Below are 23,320 nucleotides of genomic sequence, written 5' to 3'. Positions count from 1 at the left end.
CTAGACACCACCGGACGTGACGTACCGCCAACTGGTGTCGGGATTGGCCTTCGTGGTGGCGGCGCGCGAGAGGAGGGAGGTACGGGTGTGTGTGTGCTTCGGGCGGGGCGCCATGGAAACCGTGCTGCGCGGCAGATGGCCGTGCTAGGCCCGGAGGTGAGGGATGGGCCAGGTCGGGCCCCGGGCGGGGGGTTGCGGGCAGTGCCCCGCTGCGGTTCGTGCACTGGTTTCTGCCCTGCGCTCCTGGGCCGCCGTCCCTGCCTGCGTCGGTGCCGAACCCGATGGCGGTCGTGCTCGAACCGGTGCCCGCCCGCCCTGCCCCCTGCCCAGTCACGGCTTTGCGGCCGTTCTCGGGAAGTTGCCCGTTCCTTGCTTGTTTCCGGGGGGCCTTTCTCCCGCGGGCAGTGTGAGGAGCAGCGCGCCACGACCGGGTGGCCGGTGTGAGAGTGCTGGTGGCACTCTGCGAGTACCATGTGTCTTGTGCGGTAGGGAACGGCTAAACCAAGCACGGGCCTCCTTTACCTTGAGTTCTTTTGCAACGGTAATTCCCAGTCAAAGACTGGGTAACTGAGCGCTCGGCTCATCATGCCCTCCCTTTTTTGTCTCTTAGGCTCTTTCTAGCGTCTATGAAGATGGAAGTTTGCTTTCTGACCTGACTTACTAAGCACTGTCCTGAGCCTTTTCATGAAGAGTCTTGGTACGAAGATGAGTACCATCAACTCACAGTAAGCTCCTGTTGTCTGCAGCTCTGACTTATAAAATAGAAAGTTTTCTGTATATTTGGAATGAGATTTGTGTTTTCATCCAGGTCCTTATGGTCATCATATTTGCTTTCATATAAAGGTAGAATGCTAGTGCAAAGAGAGAAACTGAATGTTTGTTCACTGAGTCTTTTTAAGGGCAGAAAACATGCAAATGATTCCTTAGGCTTTGTTAGACACTTCAGAGAGATGGTTGCAGCCCTTTGTTAAAGTGAGATGATTGGAATAACTGAATCTGGTTGGTTTGGTGAAGTGTTGTTTGCAATGAAAGTAGTGAAATGTTTTGAGAATATTACAGGACTTATTTTGATAGAGTTTTATAAAAAAATTGTGTACTTAATGATTTTAAGCAGAACAACTTCTGTTACGAAAATCTGGGTTGAAAATCATAAGTATATTGCTTTCTAACACAAATTTTCTTACTCAGGGATGATGAAGATACCTTTAAAATACTTATTGCTACTGATATTCATCTTGGCTATATGGAGAAGGACCCAGTGCGTGGAAATGACACGTTTGTGACTTTTAATGAAATTCTGGACCATGCTCAAAAAAATGAAGTGAGTACTGCTTTGATAGTGAGACAGTAGAAAGCATGTTCCAATCTGCCAGAAGGTATAAAGTTTCGGCCTGGTGTGTGATCTTTAGTAAGACTTTTGTAATTTAATTTGCTATTGATTGCAACCACTTACTTTCAGTTGTAGTATAAGGAGTGCCTATTCCTGTGTGAGAGCTTTCTTAGTGAATTATAACCCGGTGTTTTCAGATTGCCCTGGGGAATGCTAGCAACCAGGAGTGCCGCCAGTAGGGTGGGCAAACAGGGTGTGACGCAGCAGTTTGTGCAGCAGTTCATGCAAGAAGGGGCTGAAGCTCTGCAGCTTCACCAGACGGTGATGGTGTTCAGCTGGCAGAAAGCCATGGACTCTCCAAGCTTTGCACACACCGTGACTGATGCAGCTGCACAGACAGCTCTGGTGGGAACAGGCTGCCACCCAGGTGTCTGGCTGCAGGCTGTGCCCTGCTCTTGTGCCAGTGTGGGATGGCAGCAGTGAGCAGAGCTGTTGGGGGTGTGCCCATGGAGAGGAACCCCTCTGCTTAGGGACAGAGCTCTGGGAGGAGCTGAGTAGAGTGAGGAGTATTAGGGAATGTGAGGGTGGGACAGACTGCTGGAATCACACCCTGGCCTGCCCTGAGACAGGCCTGACAGGCAGACAGGACACATGACATGGAGGATTCCCTGTCCTCTCTCCTCCGGTCTTCTGAACATTGTGACAATAGCAATTAGGGGCAATAGCAACATAGAATCATAGAATAGTTAGGGTTGGAAAGGACCTTAAGATCATCTAGTTTCAACCCCCCTGCCATGGGCAGGGACACCTCACACTAAACCATGTCACCCATGTAACATGCACAGCCGTCGCATATTTTGTGCCTACCCCACCTTCCTGTGAGTGCTCTTCCACAATAGGTGTGAGGCTCTGCAAGTGGTATGCAACAGTAATGAGGATGATGGTTCCTCTGGCTTGGAGGTGTCACCAAGTTTAAGCCGACTTCCACCCTGCATCAAAACTGCTTCCATAAAAAAAAAAAGATGGGTCATTTTCGCAGGAGACTTCCTCCTGACAAGAACAGAAGTCCCAGTTGCTCACTCGCCCCAGTTCTTTGGAAACTGGAGAAAAGGAGGCTTAGGGGAGACCTCACCACTCTCTACAAGTACCTGAAAGGGGGTTGTAGTGAGGTGTCAGCCTCTCAAGTAACAAATGATAGGACAAGAGGAAGTGATCTCAAGTTGCACCAGGAGAGGCTTAGTTTAGATATTAGGAAGAATTTCTTGACTGGAAGGGTTGTCAGGCATTGGAACAGGCTCCCCAGGGGAGTGGTTGAGTCTCCATCCCTGGAGGTATTTAAAAGACAGATGTAGATGTGGCACTTAGGGGTGGATTTGACAGTGTTAGGGTAATGGTTGGAGTTGATAATCTTAAAGCTTTTTCCAACCTAAATGATTCTATGGTTCTATTTTAAAGGATTCAGTGTTTCTGACTTAAAGTATGTTTAATTTTGATGACAATGGGTTTTGTTTGTTTTCTAATGTTTCTTCAAAAGCTAAATATATATGCAGTCACTGCAACTAGTACCTTCTCAAAGTAATGTGGCAAGTCCAGAGGAGGGCCTTGAGGATGATAAGGGGGCTTGGGCACCTCCCATATGAAGATAGGCTGAGAAAGTTGGGGCTGTTCAGCCTGGAGAAGAGAAGGCTGCGTGGAGACCTCATAGCAGCCTTCCAGTATCTGAAGGGGAGGGACTCTTTATTAGGGACTGTAGTGATAGGACAAGGGGTAATCGGTTCAAACTTAAACAGGGGAAGTTTAGATTAGTAAAGGAAGAAGTTCTTTACTGTGAGGGTGCTGAGGCCCTGGGATGGGTTGTCCAAGGATGTTATGAATGCTCCATCCCTGACGATGTTCAAGGGCAGGTTGGATGGAGTCTTAGGTGACATGGCTTAGTGTGAGGTGTTCCTGTCCGTGGGTATCAAGCTACCTTGCTCTGTGGGACAGGACATCCAGTTGGAACTGGATGATCCTAAGGTCTTTTCCAACCCTAACTATTCTATGATTAGCTACTGGTTTCTTCCTGCTAGGTACTACAGCAACGAAAAGATAATGTATGTCTTCATGCCTGTCAAAGCAAATGCTGAGGAGCCAATCCAGAGACCCTCATTAGAACACTTCCCTGGTTTTTCGTTTTGGTTTTAGTACTGTCAGCTGTTTTCTCCTGTAGCTCTTCATAAATGGGTCTCTTTGGGTTTTGTTTTGATGTAATGAATAATTTCATGTTCGTTTCATGAGGAAATGAAATACCGTGTCTGCAATTACCACCTTGTTCTACCTGAAAGTCCAGATATGAGGAGATACGTGGAACTTTTTAGACAAAATGACTTAAACTACTTGCTTAGAATTCTTCCAAGGCAATACAAAATGTTGTATTAAAATAATAAAGCTTTTTGTTACATACAGGTGGACTTTGTTTTATTAGGTGGGGACCTTTTCCATGACAACAAACCTTCCAGGAAAGCAGTACATGCTTGTTTGGAGTCACTGAGAAAATACTGCATGGGGGATCGTCCTGTTCAGTTTGAAATACTGAGTGATCAGGCAGTTAATTTTTATAACAGCATGTAAGTATCTTTTGTAATCTTTGTGAGGTTTGGTTTGCATCCCTCATAGGCATGTTGGTTTTTTTGTGATTTAAATCATCTGTGGCTGGAACTGTGATGTTTGTTTGGAACAGTGCACAGGATGACTTCACCTATCATCTTCTGTAATCTAAGTCTATAAAGGAGCAGACACCATTTTTTGAGAAGCCTGTGAGCGTGTTGTGACATTGGTTACATTCATGTAATGTATCATTTCTGACCTGCAAGTGCAGTGCAAGTAAACCAGTACCTGTGAATCACTGTGGTAAATCAGCAGAGTTCTGTGGGCTGTGCAGCCCGTGTTTACACACAATCTGCTGCTCTTGCATGTACTACACTGCATGTTGTACAACTTTTTTCACAGGCTTGCTCTAAATAGCATCTTTTATTACACTGTTCCCAGCGGGAAGTGCTGTTCCAGGCCATGAGTAAGAACGTTCTTACGCTGTGCAGCTGAAACTTATTCATAGCCACTTAGTGCGTATTTGTGCTTCTGTTGTGATGTATTTGAGATGATGTTTGTTTGAAGAGAATATTGGGAGCTGTCCCCAGATTTGCAGATAGCATTTAAGTTTGTTTTTTTTTTTTCCTTGTGCAGGTTTCCATGGGTGAATTATCAGGATCAAAATCTCAACATTTCTATTCCAGTGTTTAGTATTCATGGCAATCATGATGATCCCACAGGGGTAATTATAATTGTACTCTACTGTTATACTGCAAAAATAATATTCTAGAAATAGAGATGTGAAAAAACACAGTTCTTGGAGAACCACCTGATCCCTGGCAATGTTCAAGACCAGGTTGAACGAGGCCTTGGGTGATATGATTTAGCGTAAGGTGTCCCTGCCCATGGCAGGGGGGTTGGAACTAGATGATCTTCAGGTCCTTTCCAGCCATAACTATTCTATGCTTCTATGATTTACTCCACTCTCCAGATAAATACTATGTTGTCACTAATTAACAGAATTGCTAAAGATATGCAAGTCAAGCATGACATGAGAAAAGAGAATGGAAAGAGGTTAAGGGAACCATATGAGTTCCATCCCTGGCAGTGTTCAAGGCCATGTTGGATGGGGCTTGGAGCAACCTGGCCTAGTAGAAGGCGTCCCTGCCTGTGGGCAGGGGCTTAGAACTGGGTGAGCTATAGTTGTTTGGAGGTTTTTGTTTTGTTTTTTTGAATGATTTAATGTTTAATTTCAAGTTGTTCAAATGAAGTAAGACTTTTAAGGAAAAGGGATTTGCCTCTCTATCTGTGAGTACTAAAAAAAAGTCAGTGTATGTGGCCTGCAGAAGTTACTTAAGGGAAGGTATTCTCTCTCCCTTTTGGGACTGTTTCATTTAGACTTTGAAGACTAAGTGTTTTGTTCAAAGCTCTTATATTGTTTCTTGGTATTTTCTACAGGCAGATGCACTGTGCGCATTGGATATTTTAAGCTGTGCAGGATTGCTGAATCACTTTGGACGTTCAGCTTCTGTGGAGAAAATAGATATTAGTCCCATTTTGCTGCGTAAGGGTAGAACAAAAATTGCTCTGTATGGCTTGGGTAAGTATCAGCCTGCCAGACTGTGGCCAGACTGTTCATGTATCACTGGAGTTCAGTAGGTCTAAATTAGGTTGGAAAAAACATACAGCATTGCAACAAGCATGAAGGTCTAAGTAGCACTAAATGAAAACATCAGCTCTGTGACAATGTTAGGGTTCTCCTCCTGCTGCATTGACACTTGTTGACAGGTTTTTTCCTCTGTGTCATTTTTTTTTGTTTGTTTGTTTTTTTATGTAATTTAAAATAAATCAGTAACTTTATTTCTGTATTTCTATTGATCTTAAATGAGCAATGCTTAAGTTAGCCAGAGATAGTGCATGTGTTTTGAGTCAGGCAGTCACACTTTTAAATTCTTACTGTTGCGTTAATCTTACTTCCTCCTGCTTAAGTAAAACGTAAGCACTGTGTGTTCACCTGCCATTTTGGTTATATTTAAAAACATAAACTGCCTGAGCTCTAAAAGTTTGCTGGATGTCCTAAGGGTTGGTAGTGAGAGTGCTAATACCAAAATATAAAGGTTTTCAAAAGCATTTGAATTTTAATATCCAAAATTATTACTGGGAAATGCAGAAGCTTTCTAAAGCACAGGTGTTGCTGCATGAAAATGTTTGAGATGTTTCTTTGAGTTTATGCCAGGATTATATACCCTCTTGACTTTCTCTGGTTTAGAGAGCACTTGTTCTCATACAACGTATGTAAACTCCATATGGTATTTTATTGAGATGCATCATCAACCCTGGTTATGGATGGTTGGTTGGTTTGTTTTTTCTTTGTTAAAAACATCAAGGAATTAATCAGTCACACACAGTTCAGAAATACTGCTGTGTGGGAAAGCACAGACTTTGCATAATTCAGGACTTGTTCAGTAGAGAATTTTAAAGTATGATTAAGATGTCCATCTCTGCTCAGTATTATGTGGTTTTGGACTCCACTGTGCAACCAAATATACTTCTTACTCTGTCAACAAGAAACAAAACACCTCTTGTATGACTTCCCTAGTCAGTTGTTCGGCACAGAATGCTGGCAAGAGGTCTCAAACCAGAGGCAGGTAATGAAGCTGCTTTTAGCAGTTGTTTAAAGATGGATTTTATGTTAAAATGTCTTATGTTTAGAAGCCTATCTAGTAAAATAGCCAAGTTATGCTTTGATATGTTTAGGTTCGTAATTAGACTCATGGTCATGAAAATGAAGATCTGATCTTGGCACAAAGTTGTGTTCTTTATGCTCTTTTTAATTGAGCCACTAATAAAAGTGCTATCAAATAGTTAGTTTACCACACAAATATAATTTAGTGTTTTGTTTTGTCCACTCCAGGGGCTATTCCAGATGAGAGGTTGTATCGTATGTTTGTTAATAAACAAGTAACCATGCTGAGACCAAAGGAAGATGAAGATAGTTGGTTTAACTTGTTTGTGATTCATCAAAATAGGTAACAGTATTGAATGAATTAGGGTGACTTCTGAACTTACTGTGTTACTTCATTAAACTGTCTTGAAAAGGATAGGTGAGGAGGCCAGCTGTACTAGTTGCTGGTTCTTGTGAGTAGCTTGTTTCTTTGGATTTTCCCAAATGCAAGCATTGTTTTACAGCTCTTTACAAAAGAATCATAAAGGAAAAGTGTTGGAATAAATGAATTTAAGAATTTTGGGAAATCTCTTCCCAAACTTTTATAGTTAGGGGCAGTGGAAGGTTTGTAGTGTAATATGTATATAATAAAGTCTTGTCTTAGAGCTGAAAGCATTAAACTTCATATAGTGTTTTCTGTCCTTGTTTGGACTATGATTTGAGGACTACTGTATCTTCCCTTACACTGCTAGACTTTACAGTTTGAATCCAGGATAGGTGGCATGTGCTCTTTCTGCTTACACACTTCCAGCAGTGGTAGTAGGAACAGGTAGAGTTATTTTCCAAATGCATTCTTACAGTTTTTCCTCAAGGGGTGCATTCCTCATGGGAGAGTAGCAGAGAGGCAGGAGTAAACAAATACAGTTCAGATAACCCTGAGTAATGATCTCTGTCCAGTAGGTTAAATGAGCTCACTACTCTTTCATCTCCTCTGCCTTCTGGAAAGGGATGGGGGGGGTGGTATCTCCCATATCTGTTTAATTCAGTGTTTTTTACCCCACCATTAAAAACACCATGAGGTGCTATAAAAGCATTCATAGGGGAAAAAAACCCTAAAGCCTTGCAAGTCAAGTAAGAAAAAAAGGGAGATCTGAATAAAAGGGAGCAGAAAAGAATGAGCTCTTTAACTAAACACTTTAAACAATTGTGTAAGGAATAAATGTGGAGAGTAACTGATGTGACATGTACTTCAGGTGTTTTTGCTGGAGTTTCTGTATCACTTTAAATCTCCCTGAGTTTGTCTCCTGCTTCACTCCCCCCTTGCTCACTTGCTGCACATTCTAATTATTTTTGTCTTTTCTTGAACAGGAGCAAACATGGAGCTACCAACTACATCCCAGAGCAGTTTTTAGATGACTTTATTAATCTTGTTGTGTGGGGTCATGAACATGAGTGCAAAATAGCTCCATGCCAAAATCAACAGCAACATTTCTATGTTTCTCAGCCAGGAAGTTCAGTGGTGACATCTCTGTCCCCTGGAGAAGCTGTGAAAAAGTGTGTGATATTTTCTTGTTCTTATTTATCCCTTGCCTTATGTCTGTGATGTATTGTGTTTGAAAAAGGAAAAATACTTCTATTAAGTATGAAAGGATTTGTGTTAGAATGTGGATTAGCTTCAGAGTGTGATAGAACAAATTAAGTAGATAGAATCAGTGCCTAGAATAACTTTTGCTTTACTTAGGATTAAGCCTAACATCTGAAGCAAATGGAATTTACCTGAGCAGTTGCACCCTGATAAATTGGCATACAAGGAACTGTGCTCATGTGCTGTGTATGGAGCAAGGACAATTAAATATAATAGAACTAAAGTTTGGCAGGGCCAACCCTGAAATACAGATTCAGGAATTTCCTATAGCTTTTTAACTTTTGTCCCTGAAAAGTAAACATAAATTGGAACCAGATTTTTAATCCATAGATCTCTGATATTAATTTTGTAGGAAGTTACTTGTCTCCTTCCTTTCTCCTTCTAGACACATTGGCTTGCTGCATGTTAGAGGGAAAAAAATGAAAATGCAGAAGATTGCTCTGGAGACAGTGCGGACTTTGTACATGGAGGATATTGTTCTAGCTGATCATCCAGATCTCTTTAATCCTGACAATCCAAAAGTAACTCAGGCAATACAAGCATTCTGCATGGAAAAGGTAACTTGTAATGCTAACAGTATATGGACAACAGTGTATGGACAGGGAATGGAATCTGTGACTGGCTTTGAGCTAAAAATGAGGAATCTTGTGTCTTTCTCCAATTACTTGAAAAGAACTTAGGCTGTGTTTCCACAGGAAGCTAATTCCATGCCATTCACTGCAGTCTTGGCTTCCAGATTCCTTGGCTGGGATGACTCATCGAAGTAGGCTGTAACTGCTTTATGGGGCTCCATATCATCTTTGTATGAAAACTCCCACATAAGACTGGGGCACTGTTGGATGTGCACTTTGGAATCAGCGTAAATGCATGCACCTAAATCCTGGGAGCTGGGCTGTGCAGCCTGAAGGGGCAGAAGTAACGAAGCAGGTTTATTAATTGATATAAGTTCTTTGGTACAAGTCCCTTTCTGCTTTTCCCTGGAACTAGAAATATAGCAAAGTATAATGCTTATAAAGTAAAATGCTGAGTGTTTACTGATGTAGGTACTGCTGTACTACACTATAGCTGAAAAATAAGCTTTTTATTATGACTCCACTCATTCTTACGGGTTTTGGTTGAATCCAGCTGTGGGTTGTTCAGGAATGAGAGCCCATCCTATAGCACTTCATTTTCATAGCTCCCCTGCAGCTGTGGATGTATTTTAAGCTATGTTTGAAGGTTTCATACATCTGTAAGAGAACAAAGGGGAACTGAAGTTCTAATTCTGTTTCACAGGTTGAGATGATGCTAGACAATGCAGAACGAGAGCGCCTGGGCAATCCACGCCAGCCAGGGAAGCCTCTCATACGATTACGTGTAAGTAATTTTTCACTCTGGATTGCTTTGGTTTGAGAAGTCACTGAGCTTCAAAGCATAGTCATGCTCTAGCATAAACACATAATATATTAAATGTCTTACTGTGTACAGGCAAATATAAACCATCTTCATACCATGACTCCATTTACCTGTGGTACAACGAGTATTCCATGGTAAAGGATGAGACTGGTCATAAGTGTATGTCAGTGCTGGTCTGAGCATTAGACTGCTGGTATAATTTATGGAAGCCTTCCTGAAGGTTTCCATAAATGAAACTATTTTTTATTATTATTGTTGTTATTATCTGTTAACTATTCTGCGTAGTATGGTAAAGCATTAATTTTAGGTTGGCTTGTTTTTCACTTTTCCTTTGAAGGGTAATAAACCCATCTTCATACAATCTTAAAATGGTTTGTGTTGGAAAAGACTTCAAAGATCATCTAGTTCTAACCCCCTGATCATGGCCAGGGACACCTGTGTGGCTTCTCTATTTCTGTTAATTTCATATCTAAATTTTTCCTTTTCTCTCTTAGGTAGATTATGCAGGTGGCTTTGAACCATTCAATATCCATCGTTTTAGCCAGAAGTACATGGATAGGGTGGCTAACCCAAAAGACATCATACATTTCTTCAGGCATCGTGAACAGAAAGCGAAAAATGGTAATTATAAAGGAAGTGTCCTGGGTTCAGCAGTAGCAGTCATTTTTCTCCTTAGTAGCTGGTGCTGTGATTTTTGACTTTCAGCGTGGGAACACTGCTGATAACACCAATGTTTTTAGTTCTTGCTAAGTAGTATTTACTCTGACCAAGGATTTTCACAGTCTTATGCCCTGCCAGGGAGGAGGGGAAGCTGGGAGGAAGCAGAGACGGGACACCTGACCCAAACTTTCCAAAGAGGTATTCCCTACCACACCATGTTGTGTCCAGTATATAAACTGGGGGGAGTTAGTTGTAAGGCCCAGATAGCTGCTTGGGTCAGGCTGGGTAATGGTTGGCAGGTGGTGAGCAATTGTATTCTCTCCCCTTGTTATTTCCCTTATCATTATTATTGGTGGTAGCAGAAGTAGTTTTGTATTACACCTTAGTTCCTGGGCTGTGCTTATCTCAGCCCGTGGGAGTTGCATTCTTTCGATTCTCCTCCCCATCCCTTCGGGACGGGGGGGAGGAACAAGAGGAGGGAGTGAGTGAGCAGCTGCATGGTTCTGAGTTACTGGCTGGGCTTAAACCACAACAGTTAGGAATCATTGGGTTGCTTAGGTTTTCATTCTTATGTTGTTTTGTAACCCAGCACTTGCAAAGGCTTGGTGTCTACCATCTAGTGTGTTATAGGAGAAATAAGGATGCAGTCTCATTTAAGAGTATATATTGCACAGGTATTTCTGCTCTGTTTCTGGGTTTGTCTAAAATTCCTGTATTTAGCACAGCATCTTCTGATAGCTATTTATAAATAATTCTTTGGCCTCAGACCATAATGTATGGCCTATGGTAACACACATAGGCCCCTGCCAGACTGAGTTACTCCATGATTCTGTGGTAATTACTATGAAAGGTGTTAAACATCTCGCTCCTGAGACCTCTCAGAATGAGGGGTGTTGTGTTTGGACACTGCAGGAAAAGAAAGGGGTGCTGTGCATTTCCCCCTTCGTTTTTTCTTTTATTTCATTGCTGTAGTCATTGATTTGTTTATTCCTAAAATAGTCATTGAGAGGGTGGGCTTGAGAGTTGTTTGTATATTCAGAAAAACCCACGTCTGAATGTAGGACAGGATTTTGTCTGCCCTATTTAATTACATGTCTGAGATGTTCTTGGTTTGTCTGTTCCAGGTATGGCTCTATTCAAACATTTGTGCAAAACAAATAATAGCTGTTACTGTTGCAGCATTCCTTACTGCCTACAATTTTTCATAAATGGATAATTGGGCAAAGGCTGAGCAAGTTGGGGCTGTTCAGCCTGGAGAAGAGAAGGCTGTGTGGAGACCTACCTCATAGCAGCCTTCCAGTATCTGAAGGGGGCCTATAGGGGTGCTGAGGAGGGACTCTTCATTAGGGACTGTAGTGACAGGACAAGGGGTAACAGGTTAAAACTTAAACAGGGGAAGTTTAGATTGAATATAAGGAAGAAGTTCTTTACTGTAAGGGTGGTGACGCACTGGAATGGGTTGCCCAGAGAAGTGGCAAATGCTCCATCCCTGGCAGCGTTCAAGGCCAGGTTGGAGGAAGCCTTGGGTGATAGGTGTCCCTGCCCATGGGAGGGGGTTTGGAACTAGATGATCTTAAGGTCCTTTCCAACCCAAACTATTCTATGATTCTATGATTCTAACAGATGTTGCCCAAATACTGGATTTATAATAGTTGCTAATGAAGATGCAGCTTGCACAAGAACAGACTGTGCTAAAGAACTGTTAATATTTCACATTAGCACATTATAAGTACTCCAATTCCATTGACAGTTTTTACGTACATGGTCATTTTTATGGAGTTCAAAACCTGTTTCATGAATAAAAAATGCTTTTAGTGTTTTTTTTTTTTTAATTATACTTTATGATCTTATTTTGCTTTGGTTTATTTAGTAGTTGTGTAATCTCATTAACATTTCAGAATACAACCTAGGTACTGCTGTTATCACATTTCATCAATGCATTTTAACATTCCTTTAACTTTCCACTGCATGTGCATCTCTGCTTCAGGAAGGGAATGTAAAAATATTATCATGGTTCTTGCATTGTTTTATTAGATATCCTCTAGAAGGGATGTGGTTAATAAATCAGTCAGAATTTTCAGTACATGTGTTCATAATGCTGTGGTTCAGTACAGGTGATGTTAAGACTTCATGAGTTCAGAAGTTGTTATTGTTCCTTTTAGCATCACAGAATGGTTTGGGTTGGAAGGGACCTTAGAGAACATCTCATTCCAACCCCCTGCCATGGGGAGGAACACCTTCCACTTAGAGCAGGTTGCTCCAAGCCCCGTCCAACCTGGCCTTGAGCACTGCCAGGGACTGGGCAGCCACAGTTTCTCTGGATAACCTGCGCCAGTGTCTCACCACCCTCATAGTGAAGAATTTTTTCCTAATATCTAATGTAAATATCCCCTCTTTCAGTTTAAAGCCATTCCCCCTTGTCCTATCCCTGCATGCCCTTGTCAAAAGGCCCTCTCCAGATTTCTTGTCAGCCCCTGTAGGTACTTGAAGCTGCTCTAAGGTTTTCTCTCCAGAGCCTTCTCTTCTCCAGTCTGAGCTGAGCAAGCCCAGCTCTCTCAGCCTGTCTCCATAGCAGAGGTGCCCCATCCCTTTGATCGTCTTTGTGCCTTCCTCTGGACTCATTCCAATAGCTTCATGTCCTTCTTATGTTGGGGCCTCAGAGCTGAATGCAGGACAGCAGGTGGGGTCTCACGAGAGCAGAGTAGAGGGGCAGGCTCACCTCGACCTGCTGGTCACACTCCTTTTAATGCAGCCCAGGGCATGGTTGGTTTCTGGGCTGCAAGCGCACACTGCTGGGTCATGTTGAGCTTCTCATCAAGCTGCTTTTTGTTGTAGCTGCTTATGTAACAAAGCAATGGTTTGTGTATGGCAGATGTCTGGAAGCAATCTGTAGTCAATTCAGATTACTCTGCATGGTTTGTGGTAATCTCACTTGATTACCCCTTTATTTTCTGTCATTCCTACCTTGCTGCCTGAGAATGGGGGACAGCCATTATGATCCGTGAGCACTTTCCACTAAAAATCAGTCAATGTGTTTTGGAGGAAAACTTCTTCCCTAGTAACGGGGTCATGTATGAAAAAAGCGTTGTGATTTTATGGGTCCTTTGATTTTCTTCCATTTGTGAACTTCTAGAGTACAGTTATAGTAACCTTCAGGACATAGTGTTAAATTTGTAATTCCAGACACTTGGGAGTTAGAAGAACACTTTGCTAGTGATAGAGTTGTCTTGTACAGTTATTGCATCTGTTCACCTGTGTTTCCAAATAGACTCCACAGTTAGTACAAAAATCCTTTACATAAACAGGGACCACAGTTCTTGAGGCCTATATTAATCTTTTTTTCCTATTCCTGTCAGTGGGATGATAAAAGCTACAAATGTGGGTGACAGTGCCGCTGTGCTTTTCTATTCTAGACAATGATCTTAATTTTGGGAATCTGGTTAGCAGACCTTCTGATGGGATGACACTGAGGGTGGAAGACCTTGTGAAGCAGTATTTTCAGACAGCGGAGAAGGTATCTGTCCACCTTTTCTGATTTGTTTTTTAATGGAGTATAATCTTTTTCTTTCTTTTTTTTTTTCTTTCTTAATGGAAATGATGTGCCATGAAAAGACTGACATTCACCAAAAAGTGGATTTATATCATATGTGAGTTCCTGTATGAAGTATTTGTCTTGGGTTGGCAACTGTTGTGTGTGTAGGTTGTATAGGGTATGTGAACACATGCTGATTTGAGAACATTATGATAACACTTCATGTGAACTTGGCAGTGTCTGCCCTGTACTAAATGACATGTTATGTTCTTACAGGAGGTAAATAGGAGGCAGCATACTCTGAATGAGAAACTACCTGAATTTTCTGTAGGGTCAATGCGAGACTATACCATTTACTATAACCAGCTGATTTGGAGTAACCTGTTACTTCGCAATATATTTCAGATATAGTTCAATTCTATATTTTATTTAAAGCAGAGGAAGAAAGAAGAGAGCCCCCTCCAGTAGTTTGCCATCTCCCCACCCTTCCATTGAACCCAATTTATTTCCCTTTTCAATACCAGAACAGTAACATCTCAGAGGTAAAAAAAAAAAACACCAATAAATTAGTGAGTCAGATGCCCAAATATTTGATCTAGATCATAGAATCACAGAATGGTTTGGGTTGGAAAGGACCTTAAGATCATCCAGTTCCAACCCCCCTGCCCTGGGGAGGGACACCTCACACTAGACCATGTCAGCCATGGCTCTGTCCAGCCTGGCCTTGAACACTGCCAGGGGATGGAGCATTTACCACTTCTCTCGGCAACCTGTTCCAGTGCCTCACCACCCTCACAGTAAAGAACTTCTTCCTTATATCTAACCTGAGTTTCCTATAAGTTTGAACCCATTATCCCTTCTCCTATTGATCAAGCGTAGCATTCAGAAGCCATTAAAGCAAGGATTCCTGAGGTAAAGATACCCAAGTTACATCATCTTGCCAAAAATACTGTATTGGGAAAGCAGGTAGGGTAGAGAAGAGAATGGCTGTAAAACAGCACGAGTAGCGTCTACTACTTTTACTAATTAATGTCCCTAGTAATAGAGTATCTTGATAAAGGCCATTTCACTTGATGGATTTGTGAGAACTGTTGGTACTTACAGGATTGCAATTCAATAGGGTGGACTTCTGCATCATAGCTCTTAATGCTTTATAACAATGATTTGTTCTGTGCTGTAACTGCCATTTTTTAATATCAGAATTCTACAGTAAAATTTAGCATCTGCAATAATTCAGGGCCTGTTTTTAATAGCATTTTTATGTCTCTACAGGTTGATCTTTAGTTAAAAAAGGGAGGGGAGCCAAGAAAGAATACAGGTTACCGTCTCTCAGTAACACATTTCAGACAAATTGTTTTAGAAATTATTAGCACTGTAGCTTCTTCACTGTTCCTGAAACCTTTTTGAGTCTTGAAAATACTCTTAAGTAGGTATAGCATGTTGCTAGCAAGAGGATTGTAACTATATTATACAAAGTAATGTGTTTGCTTATTTCTGTGCTTTTCTCTGAAGTCTTCAATGCATATTATTGTTCTTGGAACCATTTTAATGTAACATTTATGTGAAACAGCAGGAATATTGCTGGTGTTCTTTGGCAGATGCTTCTTAACAAAATGTTTTCCCCCAATTTTAAAGAAAGTACAGCTTTCGCTTCTAACTGAAAGAGGAATGGGAGAAGCAGTGCAGGAGTTTGTGGACAAAGAAGAAAAAGATGCCATAGAAGAACTGGTGAAATTTCAACTGGAAAAAACACAGAGGTTTCTTAAGGAGCGGCACACTGCTGCAGAGGAAGAGAAAATAGACGAGGAGGTAAAATTCTGTTAATGTTAATCTTTTAGGAGAGGTCAGGACAGAAAACAAAATAAACAGTGTTCAAACCTGGTTTAGTAGATTTCCCTGTGTGAGGAGCATGTGCGGTGACTTGCCTCTAGTTGTTTTCTGGAGTTAGTAAATATGGTGATGGAGTTTCAGATACATAGTGTAAACGCTTGTATTGAAAAGTACACAGGGCGTTAGGTATGCTTTGACTGATTCCCACTTTATAGGCACATACATATGTAGAAAAGATCTGTCACTCTACATAGATCTGTATGTATATCTGTTGTGAGAAAGATGGTAGATATGCTGTATTCTTAGGTTTTTCATATTGGTTCAGGGAAGAGTACAAGAACAGGGCAAACATACAAGAAACCTATCCTTCGGGTGCTCTACTAGCTTCTAACTTCTTGAAGCTCAGGGTCTGCCAGAGACAAACTTGATTTATGTGTATCGAGTAATCTTTAAGAGACTTCTCTACTTGTTGAGCTACCACATGAGCCCATGCGTTCAGTTGTAATATTCAAGCATTGTGTGACAAGTTGTTAACTGTGCACTGTGTAAAGAATAATTTGGTGCGGAAGGTTGCATCTAGCTATTTTCTTGTTGATTGATTGCTTTAAATCATGGAGGGTTGAAAGAGACCATAAAAAATCAGTGCCTGTAGGCTTTCTGTGCCATTTGAGGGGGCTGTGTTTGTCTTTTGGACTAACATTTTCTTACTATCCACCCATTATATCTTCTTCCATACTTGTCAAGTTGAGCTTTCTTAGTTGTACATGTATTGCAATGTTTGTCTCTTCTCAGTGTTGTTCTCTGTCTTGCTTCTTCATCTGTACACCTTGTCCACTTACTCGTATTTCACTGTTCCCTATTGTCAAATCTGTTACTTCTGTTGAACACAGAATCTCCTACTTCTCATCATGTCCCAAGCTTTTTTTCTCCCCAGTGATGTAGCTCCAGTAATTCATAGAATGTGAGTTTCTTAAACTGCAGGACAGCATGAAAAGGCTCTGAATAAACTAGAGTTATTCCTGTGCTCTTCTGCCCCTCTCAAATGAGTTTGATGTAACAATTCGGTGCTCATTAACACTTCTGTGTTTTGATTATTGTGTGAAATGAACTGTTACTTTGATGGGAACTCTTTTTTTTTTTTATTCAGGTGAGAAAATTCAGGGAGAGTAGAAAAAAGAATGCTGAAGAAGAGGATGAGGAAGTTCGTGAGGTAACTGCTTTGAATTTTGAACACAGAAGGAGGAATAGAATAGAATGGTGACTTCTGCATACAAATGAAGTCTTTTAGCAATACTTCAACATTGTCCTTGCTAAAAAGTGCCTGTCTGCCTAGGGAAGATTAGCAAGTCTTTCTGAAATCTTCCTTAGTATCATGTGTGCCTAAGCTTTTCAGATCTCTTTTGAGCAGATTTGTGAATGTGAATGTTCACTTGTTCTTGCTTTAAACTGAGGAAACCAGACAGGTGGCCTTGAGAGATCTGTCAGCTTAAACTGTGTGTGATCCCATCACCAGTGGACATGGGGATGGGCTGTATCGAGTGATATTACTGGGACAAACTGGTTCTGTTGGTAAGCCTTTAGGTATTATTATCCTCATCAGCAATCTGGGAGTCTTAGATCTTCCAGAAATTGATACCTAGATTGCATGTCTTTCCAAAGAGAATTGCCACCCCTGATAGTACTGGTGCTCTTTTGTCTTTGCAAGCTGTGTGACTGGAATAAGATTCTGAGGAAGAAGTACAGCTGGGGTGAGATCCAGTTCTCCTGGTCTGAGAAATCTTCACATGAACTGGTCTTAAGAATCCACTGTCATCAGTGAGGATCGGGTCTCTGAGCAGATGTACATAGCTGACATAGGATGACAATGTATCATATGAACTAGCTCCACTCTGTTGTCAGAGCTACTTTGTATGTACACATCTAAAATAGGCTAAATCCTGTCCCTGTTTTTTGACAAACTTCCTTGCCTTCCATAACACTGCATTGGGTCTTCTAAGCCTCAGTGGTTTAGAACTATGTATCACAACAAGGATTTAACAATGGTGTATTTCATTAAGAGTCTTTCTTCTATAGCACTTATTGTTCCATTTCAGGCAATGACCAGGGCTAGAGCCCACAGATCTGAGGATGCAGTGACCAGGGCTAGAGCCCACAGATCTGAGGATGCAGTTCTTGTCGCAGCCTCCAGTGATGAAGAAGCCATGGATACTGGGATGAAAGGCAGTGGTGATTCAGATGATGGCTTTCCTGCAACACTGACCCGAGGAAGGGGTCGAGCAAGAGGTAGGGCAAGAGGTGCCAGAGGACAAAATCCAACAGCAAGAGGTCCTTCTCAAAGGAGAAGAGGTAAGAAAAGCTTCACATTCTTTGTATTGTAGTTATTGACTCATTTTTATTTCTTTAAAAGGCTACTCTCTTCTGAATCTCCTATCAAGTGGAAATCTGGTGCTTGAGGACTACTGGAGAAAGAAAATAATTCTCAAATATTTTTATTATCATCTTGCATAGAGTTGGCTGTCTTACAAAGCTGATTTATCACTTTTTCATGGGGTGGTTAAAACAAAAATGTCTTGCTTCTTGCTTCCCAGCTATAGAAACATAACAGACTCTTAAAAGGTTCATTATTGGGAAGGTGTGTGCAGTGAAGTGCATGGCTAAATCTTTGTTACTGCTATAGGTTTATCAATATAGAGAAGAGGTGCAGATTGTCTCTAATGCAATTTACAAGAGACTTCATTGTTTCTAGGGACTGAGGAAATGGGGAGTGTTTCCTAAGCAAAAAGCATCAAATAGCTGCTTGGCTTTGTGTGATTGTGCACTTTACAGTGCTAGCAGTACTTCTATTAGATTTGTACTTTCATTATAGTTGTACTTCCATTATATATAAAGAAAAGATGGGACCTTGCAATAACATACTCTTTTGAGTTGTCTCAATAATACTCCCAAAGGTCTAAGAGCACGATGAGTTGAAACAAAGGCAGTTATCTTGGGACTGATTTGGTTAGTGCCTTCAGACGAGCTCTGTGAGAATGTGCAGCAGTACTGGTGTGATCACATCAGAGCAGGGGCATGCGTGTGAAGAGGCTGTGTCTATGGAGCAGTGGACACTTGACTTGGAGCAGCTCTTCTGCACGTAAGGAGGGCTTTGGTTTGAGTTAGAAAGTGAAGGAGTAATGTAGACAATATAGGTTTTTAAGTGACTTCCCACTCAGTTATGATCGGCTAAAGGGAAAAATAAAATTACCACTGAACAGATTTGCATTTTGTTTATTATCCCTACAGGAAGCAGTGGCCAAGAGTCAGCTCCTAGCAGCAGAACCTACAAGCCTCTATCTGTGCCTGCCAAGAATATGTCTATTATGGATGGTAGGACTTTGATTTGTGCGTTGCTCTAATCTGCTTTCTCAAATTGTAATGAAGATGTTTGTTTAACGATGAAGTGCCTAGATTGCCTTTATTTCTATTAGTCCAATTCAGCTGTGAGAGGTTCTTTTGGGTCCAATGAAATAGAAACAATGATGAGAGAAAGACAAATGGAGGGGAAGAACAGAATAGTGATATCCTGCTGCCATGGAGTAAAATGAAATGTGTCAGGAACTTCTGTCTAGACATGGAGATAGGGAACATCTTACTGTATGCAGAGCCTTAAGGAATAAGCATAGAATGAATGCAACTTAACAGTATCTATTATATGTAGAATATTCCTCAGTGGATACAAAGTTTAAACTTGATTGATGTTTACACATTTGTGAGCTTTAATGCAAATCCATTTAGTCTTATGTTGTAGTAAATTTTGGGAATGCTGGATTTTAATAGGGAAGAGAAACTTACCTGTGATTTAAACCACATGTGTGAGAGTAGCCCTTCCTTGCTCCAGAGGGGAGAGGCTCTGAGGAAACAGCACATTTAATCTTGAGCAATAAAGAAAAAAATACTGTTCACAAATCTATACATGAGACTCCACAAACTGCCTAAAGGTAGAGTGAGCTTTAAATTAATTAGCAGATTACCTAGATTTGAAATTGAACAGCAAATGACCTAAAATACTGCAGATAAATCAATGTTAGCAAATGTCTAAACTATTAGACATACAGGAATATCAGTTACAATAATATTTTTCACCTCTTAACTGAAGTTACTGAAGGTTTTTCAGCAGAACTGGGAAGCACCTACTGCTGCACAGCAGTGATAGATCCCTGGGATGTCGTGCTCTAGCAAAGGCTTAATTTATGTTTTGGGTTGGATTTGTGGGGGTTTACTTGTTTGTTTTACAGGTTGTTTTGTAGAGGAAATGCCTGCTGTGCAGGTTTTAAATAAAACAAATGATAAAACATCAGCATGTAATTGTGTGAGCACTTTAAAAATATTACATTTGTTTTATTCTAGCCTTTAGGTCTTTGAAACCAGATCCCTTGAATTCATCTAAATCTTACTCTGAGGTAAGAGTTCACTTTTGCATGAGTAAAATTGTGCTGTCTTTTGATTTGAATAATAAATATATGGTCAAAATATTAGCCTTAAACCAGGAGATGTTCCCAAACTGTAAGCTCCAGCAGCAAGTTTCTGCATGGTCAGTTGTAGACCTTTTGCACCCTTTCTTGCTATCATATTTGTCTGAGAAAAACAAAGACCAGGGTTTTTTTATTTGTGACCATAGCCTACGATGCAGACTGTAGGTACATGAGTATTTTGGTGAATTCTGCACTATCAAAGATCTGAAGAGCAAAACTTGTGCTGTATTTGTACATTGTCCAGTACTAGCCTGGAGCCCTGTCTCATATATATATATATATATATATATATATATATGTGTGTATATATATATGCATATATATTATAACAAAGTGGGGATACAGTTGGAAAACCCCCAAAGGTTCTATGTTGTAATGCTATGGTCTCTATCACTGTGAAAAAGCTTTATAAATGGTATTTCTTTTCCAGGATATTATAGATGATGACTCCGATGTAGAAGCAGTTTCTACTGCTTCTTCTTCTAAAGTCAATCTAAGGTTGGTATGTTTACTTCATGATCACTACCATAACTGATATATCTCTGATTGGCAGTCATCAGAGTCCATGGATCTGATCCACTGTCTGGAAAACCAGATTTTTAAGACTGTCATATCCCTATTTAGAAAATTTATATTTTTTTTTATTATTATTATTTATTTTTTAATTATTCATTAAACTATTAATGTGGTAGATCTTTCTCTAACAATAAATTGGTCTACTGCTTGAGGTAAGCTAGGTCAGAGCTTTAGAGTTTGGGAATTTGGGTTGTTCTATTTATGTTACTTCTCTTTGTTGTTAATCTCTCTGTTGGTGGTCCAAATCTAAGATGAAGGGCAATTTATTGAAATATCTGGTAATCAAGAACATGCTGATGCCTTTTCTTTTTGTATGCTTCGAGGTTGTCGTCTACACCTTCACTTGGTAAAAGCAGTTCACAAAGCCGGACATCTAGAGGAGTTGATTTTGAGTCAGATGAGGTATGGTAATAGGGGTGTCTTTTTGCCTTTATTTCATGTAAGTTCCTGTAACTTACTGTTCTAAGCTACTTAAATAAAGCATTTCAGAGGAAAATAGTTTTGGTTATTTTGTTTGGTTTTTTTTTTTTCCCCTCACTAACAGGACTAGATTATTGCAACGAGCTTTACTTAGAATCTGTACAGAATCATCAGATACAAGGCTAGAAGAGACCTCAGGAAAATATCCAGTTATTTTTCCCTTCAGTTCTTAATCAGTTCATTGTCATTCCTGACATGTGTGGAATAGGTTATTTTGCCTGTGGAAGAAAGTAATTGTAAATCTCTCCTAGTGCTTGGCTATGTCCTTTTATTTGTTGTTTAATTTTTTCATATAGAAAGGAAGTATTATATAGCTATATATATGGGTTTTTTGCACTTGTGAATGACTGATGGCCTTTAAATCCATAGATAATATCTTTCATATCACAACCAATAAACCCAGGTCTGTCAGAAAACATGGAGTAATATGACCAGACTTTCTAGTTTAATCTAAAAGTGATTGTATTTTCTATGGCTCTAAATTCATCTAGTTCAGTAACATATATCTGTTTACAAATTGCAGGATGAATTTGATCCATTCCAAAGCACTGCAACATCAAGAAGGAAATAAGTAATTTCTGGCTTGCTATACAAGAGAGACCATGAAAGATAGTGAAGAGGATGGAAAGCAGTTTGCAAAGCGTTCTCTTTATGACATTTCTCTGTAAATGCCTTCAATTTTCACTTCTATGAAATGTTTTTGGTTTTGTTCTGTTTTGATTTTTTCCAGTGGCACCAAATTCGGTGTAGTTTGGGTTTTGCACTGCTGAATGCATTAGACACAAGTGTCTGATAATCTGAAATACTGCCTGAAGCTGCAAGTTCTTTCTAAAACTTCTAAAAGGCTGTTTTGTTTTTGGGGTGATACTGTAAATAACAATTATATCTTTTCTATAGAACTCTATCTCTTGGGCTTGAATTTTGCAGAGGAGTAAATTTATAGTAGTACACAAGTATGGATATGGGTATGGACTTTGTCAGCGCAAGAGAACTTGTACTTATTTGCAGTTTTCTATGCATAGAGTTGTAAACTCTGAAGAGTAACACTTTGACCTAAAAATACAGTTTTCAGTATTGAAGCTGGAAGGTATTTTAATACTTTCAGTTCTATGAGGAAAACCAAGCCCACTGTTGCAAAATGTCACAGTATATGGAAATGAATGCTACTTTAGAATTAAAGAAGTATCAAAGGGTACTCTGTTTGTGATTACAGCCCATTGCAGTGCTTCAGCCTTCATTTTTTTAGTGTGTCTGGGTGACTTATATTCTTCTTACACCTTTGTTTTCACCAGGTCTGTTTTCTAGTTATTTTGTTAAGGGTGTTATTGCAAGGATGGTTTTGACTTTTTGATGACCTGAATTCATGAGCCATATACCTTTATCTCAAACATTTTCTAAATACTTTCCACTTTATAAATTACCTCATTTCACAAATACCTTTTACAGAAGTACCAGATACAGTTACCAAATCCTGACATTCTGATGCAGCTGCTTCCTTTGCTGCCAGTGGGTGCTGGGAATGGTGGAGTAAGGGTGAAGTTAGTAGGTACTGAGCTGACGAATCCATTACAGCCTGTTCATACTGGGGTATATTTAAATACAAACAGAAGCAGAATGGTGGTGGTGAGAGCACATGGGTGACATGGGAGAGACATAACCCAGGGACCTTCCACTGTTTTTTTTCCATGACCCTTTGGGGGTTTTTGAGGTGGGCCTGCCCTGTGTGTGGTGGGACCCTACCTCCTCTGGATCACAAGACAGTCAGCCTAGCTCCGAGGAGCATGGGCTTGGGCTTCATGGGAGGAGATTCCCATTCTCTTTTGCAGCCTGGCTGAGGAGGTGAGGAGAAGGTTGCCTGCTCTCCTGGAACACACCTGGTCTTCAAAGGCACCGGTGGCTTTGGCTGCATATGCCAGGGTATCTTGCTAGAAACGAAGAATCAGACTGGGGGAGTAAATACACAGAACTAATGGGTTTTGCCAATATATGCATTACAGTACAGGGGGGCAGGATCTGATTAGATGTGGAAGAGTAACAAATAGAATTTGAATGTCAGAGGATGGAATACCCTTATGCACTGGTCAGGAGCCCTGAAAAGGAAGAGGCCTGGGAGCTGCTGGAGCAGCCC

At 40.6% G+C, this 23,320-nt stretch overlaps 1 protein-coding gene across 2 annotated transcripts; it reads left to right on the top strand.

Annotated features, from left to right (window-relative positions):
- Window positions 1–84: 84 nt before the first annotated feature.
- MRE11 (MRE11 homolog, double strand break repair nuclease) lies at window positions 85–22,096 on the top strand. Of its 2 annotated transcripts, none has more exons than XM_062639332.1 (20): window positions 85–156; window positions 611–725; window positions 1,189–1,321; window positions 3,795–3,936; window positions 4,553–4,640; window positions 5,357–5,498; window positions 6,813–6,927; window positions 7,932–8,117; window positions 8,594–8,765; window positions 9,484–9,564; window positions 10,098–10,224; window positions 13,677–13,777; window positions 15,431–15,604; window positions 16,773–16,835; window positions 17,719–17,971; window positions 18,908–18,991; window positions 20,012–20,064; window positions 20,567–20,634; window positions 21,036–21,114; window positions 21,716–22,096. In XM_062639332.1, exons 4-20 carry the CDS (start codon window positions 3,872–3,874, stop codon window positions 21,761–21,763), a joined length of 1,899 nt encoding a protein of 632 aa, XP_062495316.1. In that variant the 5' UTR covers window positions 85–156; window positions 611–725; window positions 1,189–1,321; window positions 3,795–3,871; the 3' UTR covers window positions 21,764–22,096. The 2 variants fall into 2 exon arrangements, with proteins under 2 accessions (XP_062495316.1, XP_062495315.1); XM_062639331.1 differs by having other exon boundaries at window positions 3,776–3,936.
- The last annotated feature ends 1,224 nt before the right edge of the window (window positions 22,097–23,320 follow it).

Source organism: Pezoporus occidentalis, unplaced genomic scaffold (genome assembly GCF_034315485.1).
Source record: "Pezoporus occidentalis ecotype Australia unplaced genomic scaffold, CSIRO_AGI_Poc_V1 ctg6, whole genome shotgun sequence".
NCBI lineage: Eukaryota > Metazoa > Chordata > Aves > Psittaciformes > Psittacidae > Pezoporus > Pezoporus occidentalis.
Note: the sequence above shows the minus strand (reverse complement) of the source record. Positions and strands in the feature narration are given on the sequence as shown.

Bases quoted from the DNA above. Each gene is read 5' to 3' on its own strand.
- MRE11 (XM_062639331.1), top strand. From the start codon at position 685: ATGAAGAGTCTTGGTACGAAGATGAGTACCATCAACTCACA. The intron at 10,225-13,676 runs GTAATTATAAAG...TTTCTATTCTAG, and splicing joins TGAACAGAAAGCGAAAAATG to ACAATGATCTTAATTTTGGG. The intron at 15,605-16,772 runs GTAAAATTCTGT...TTTTTTATTCAG, and splicing joins AAGAGAAAATAGACGAGGAG to GTGAGAAAATTCAGGGAGAG.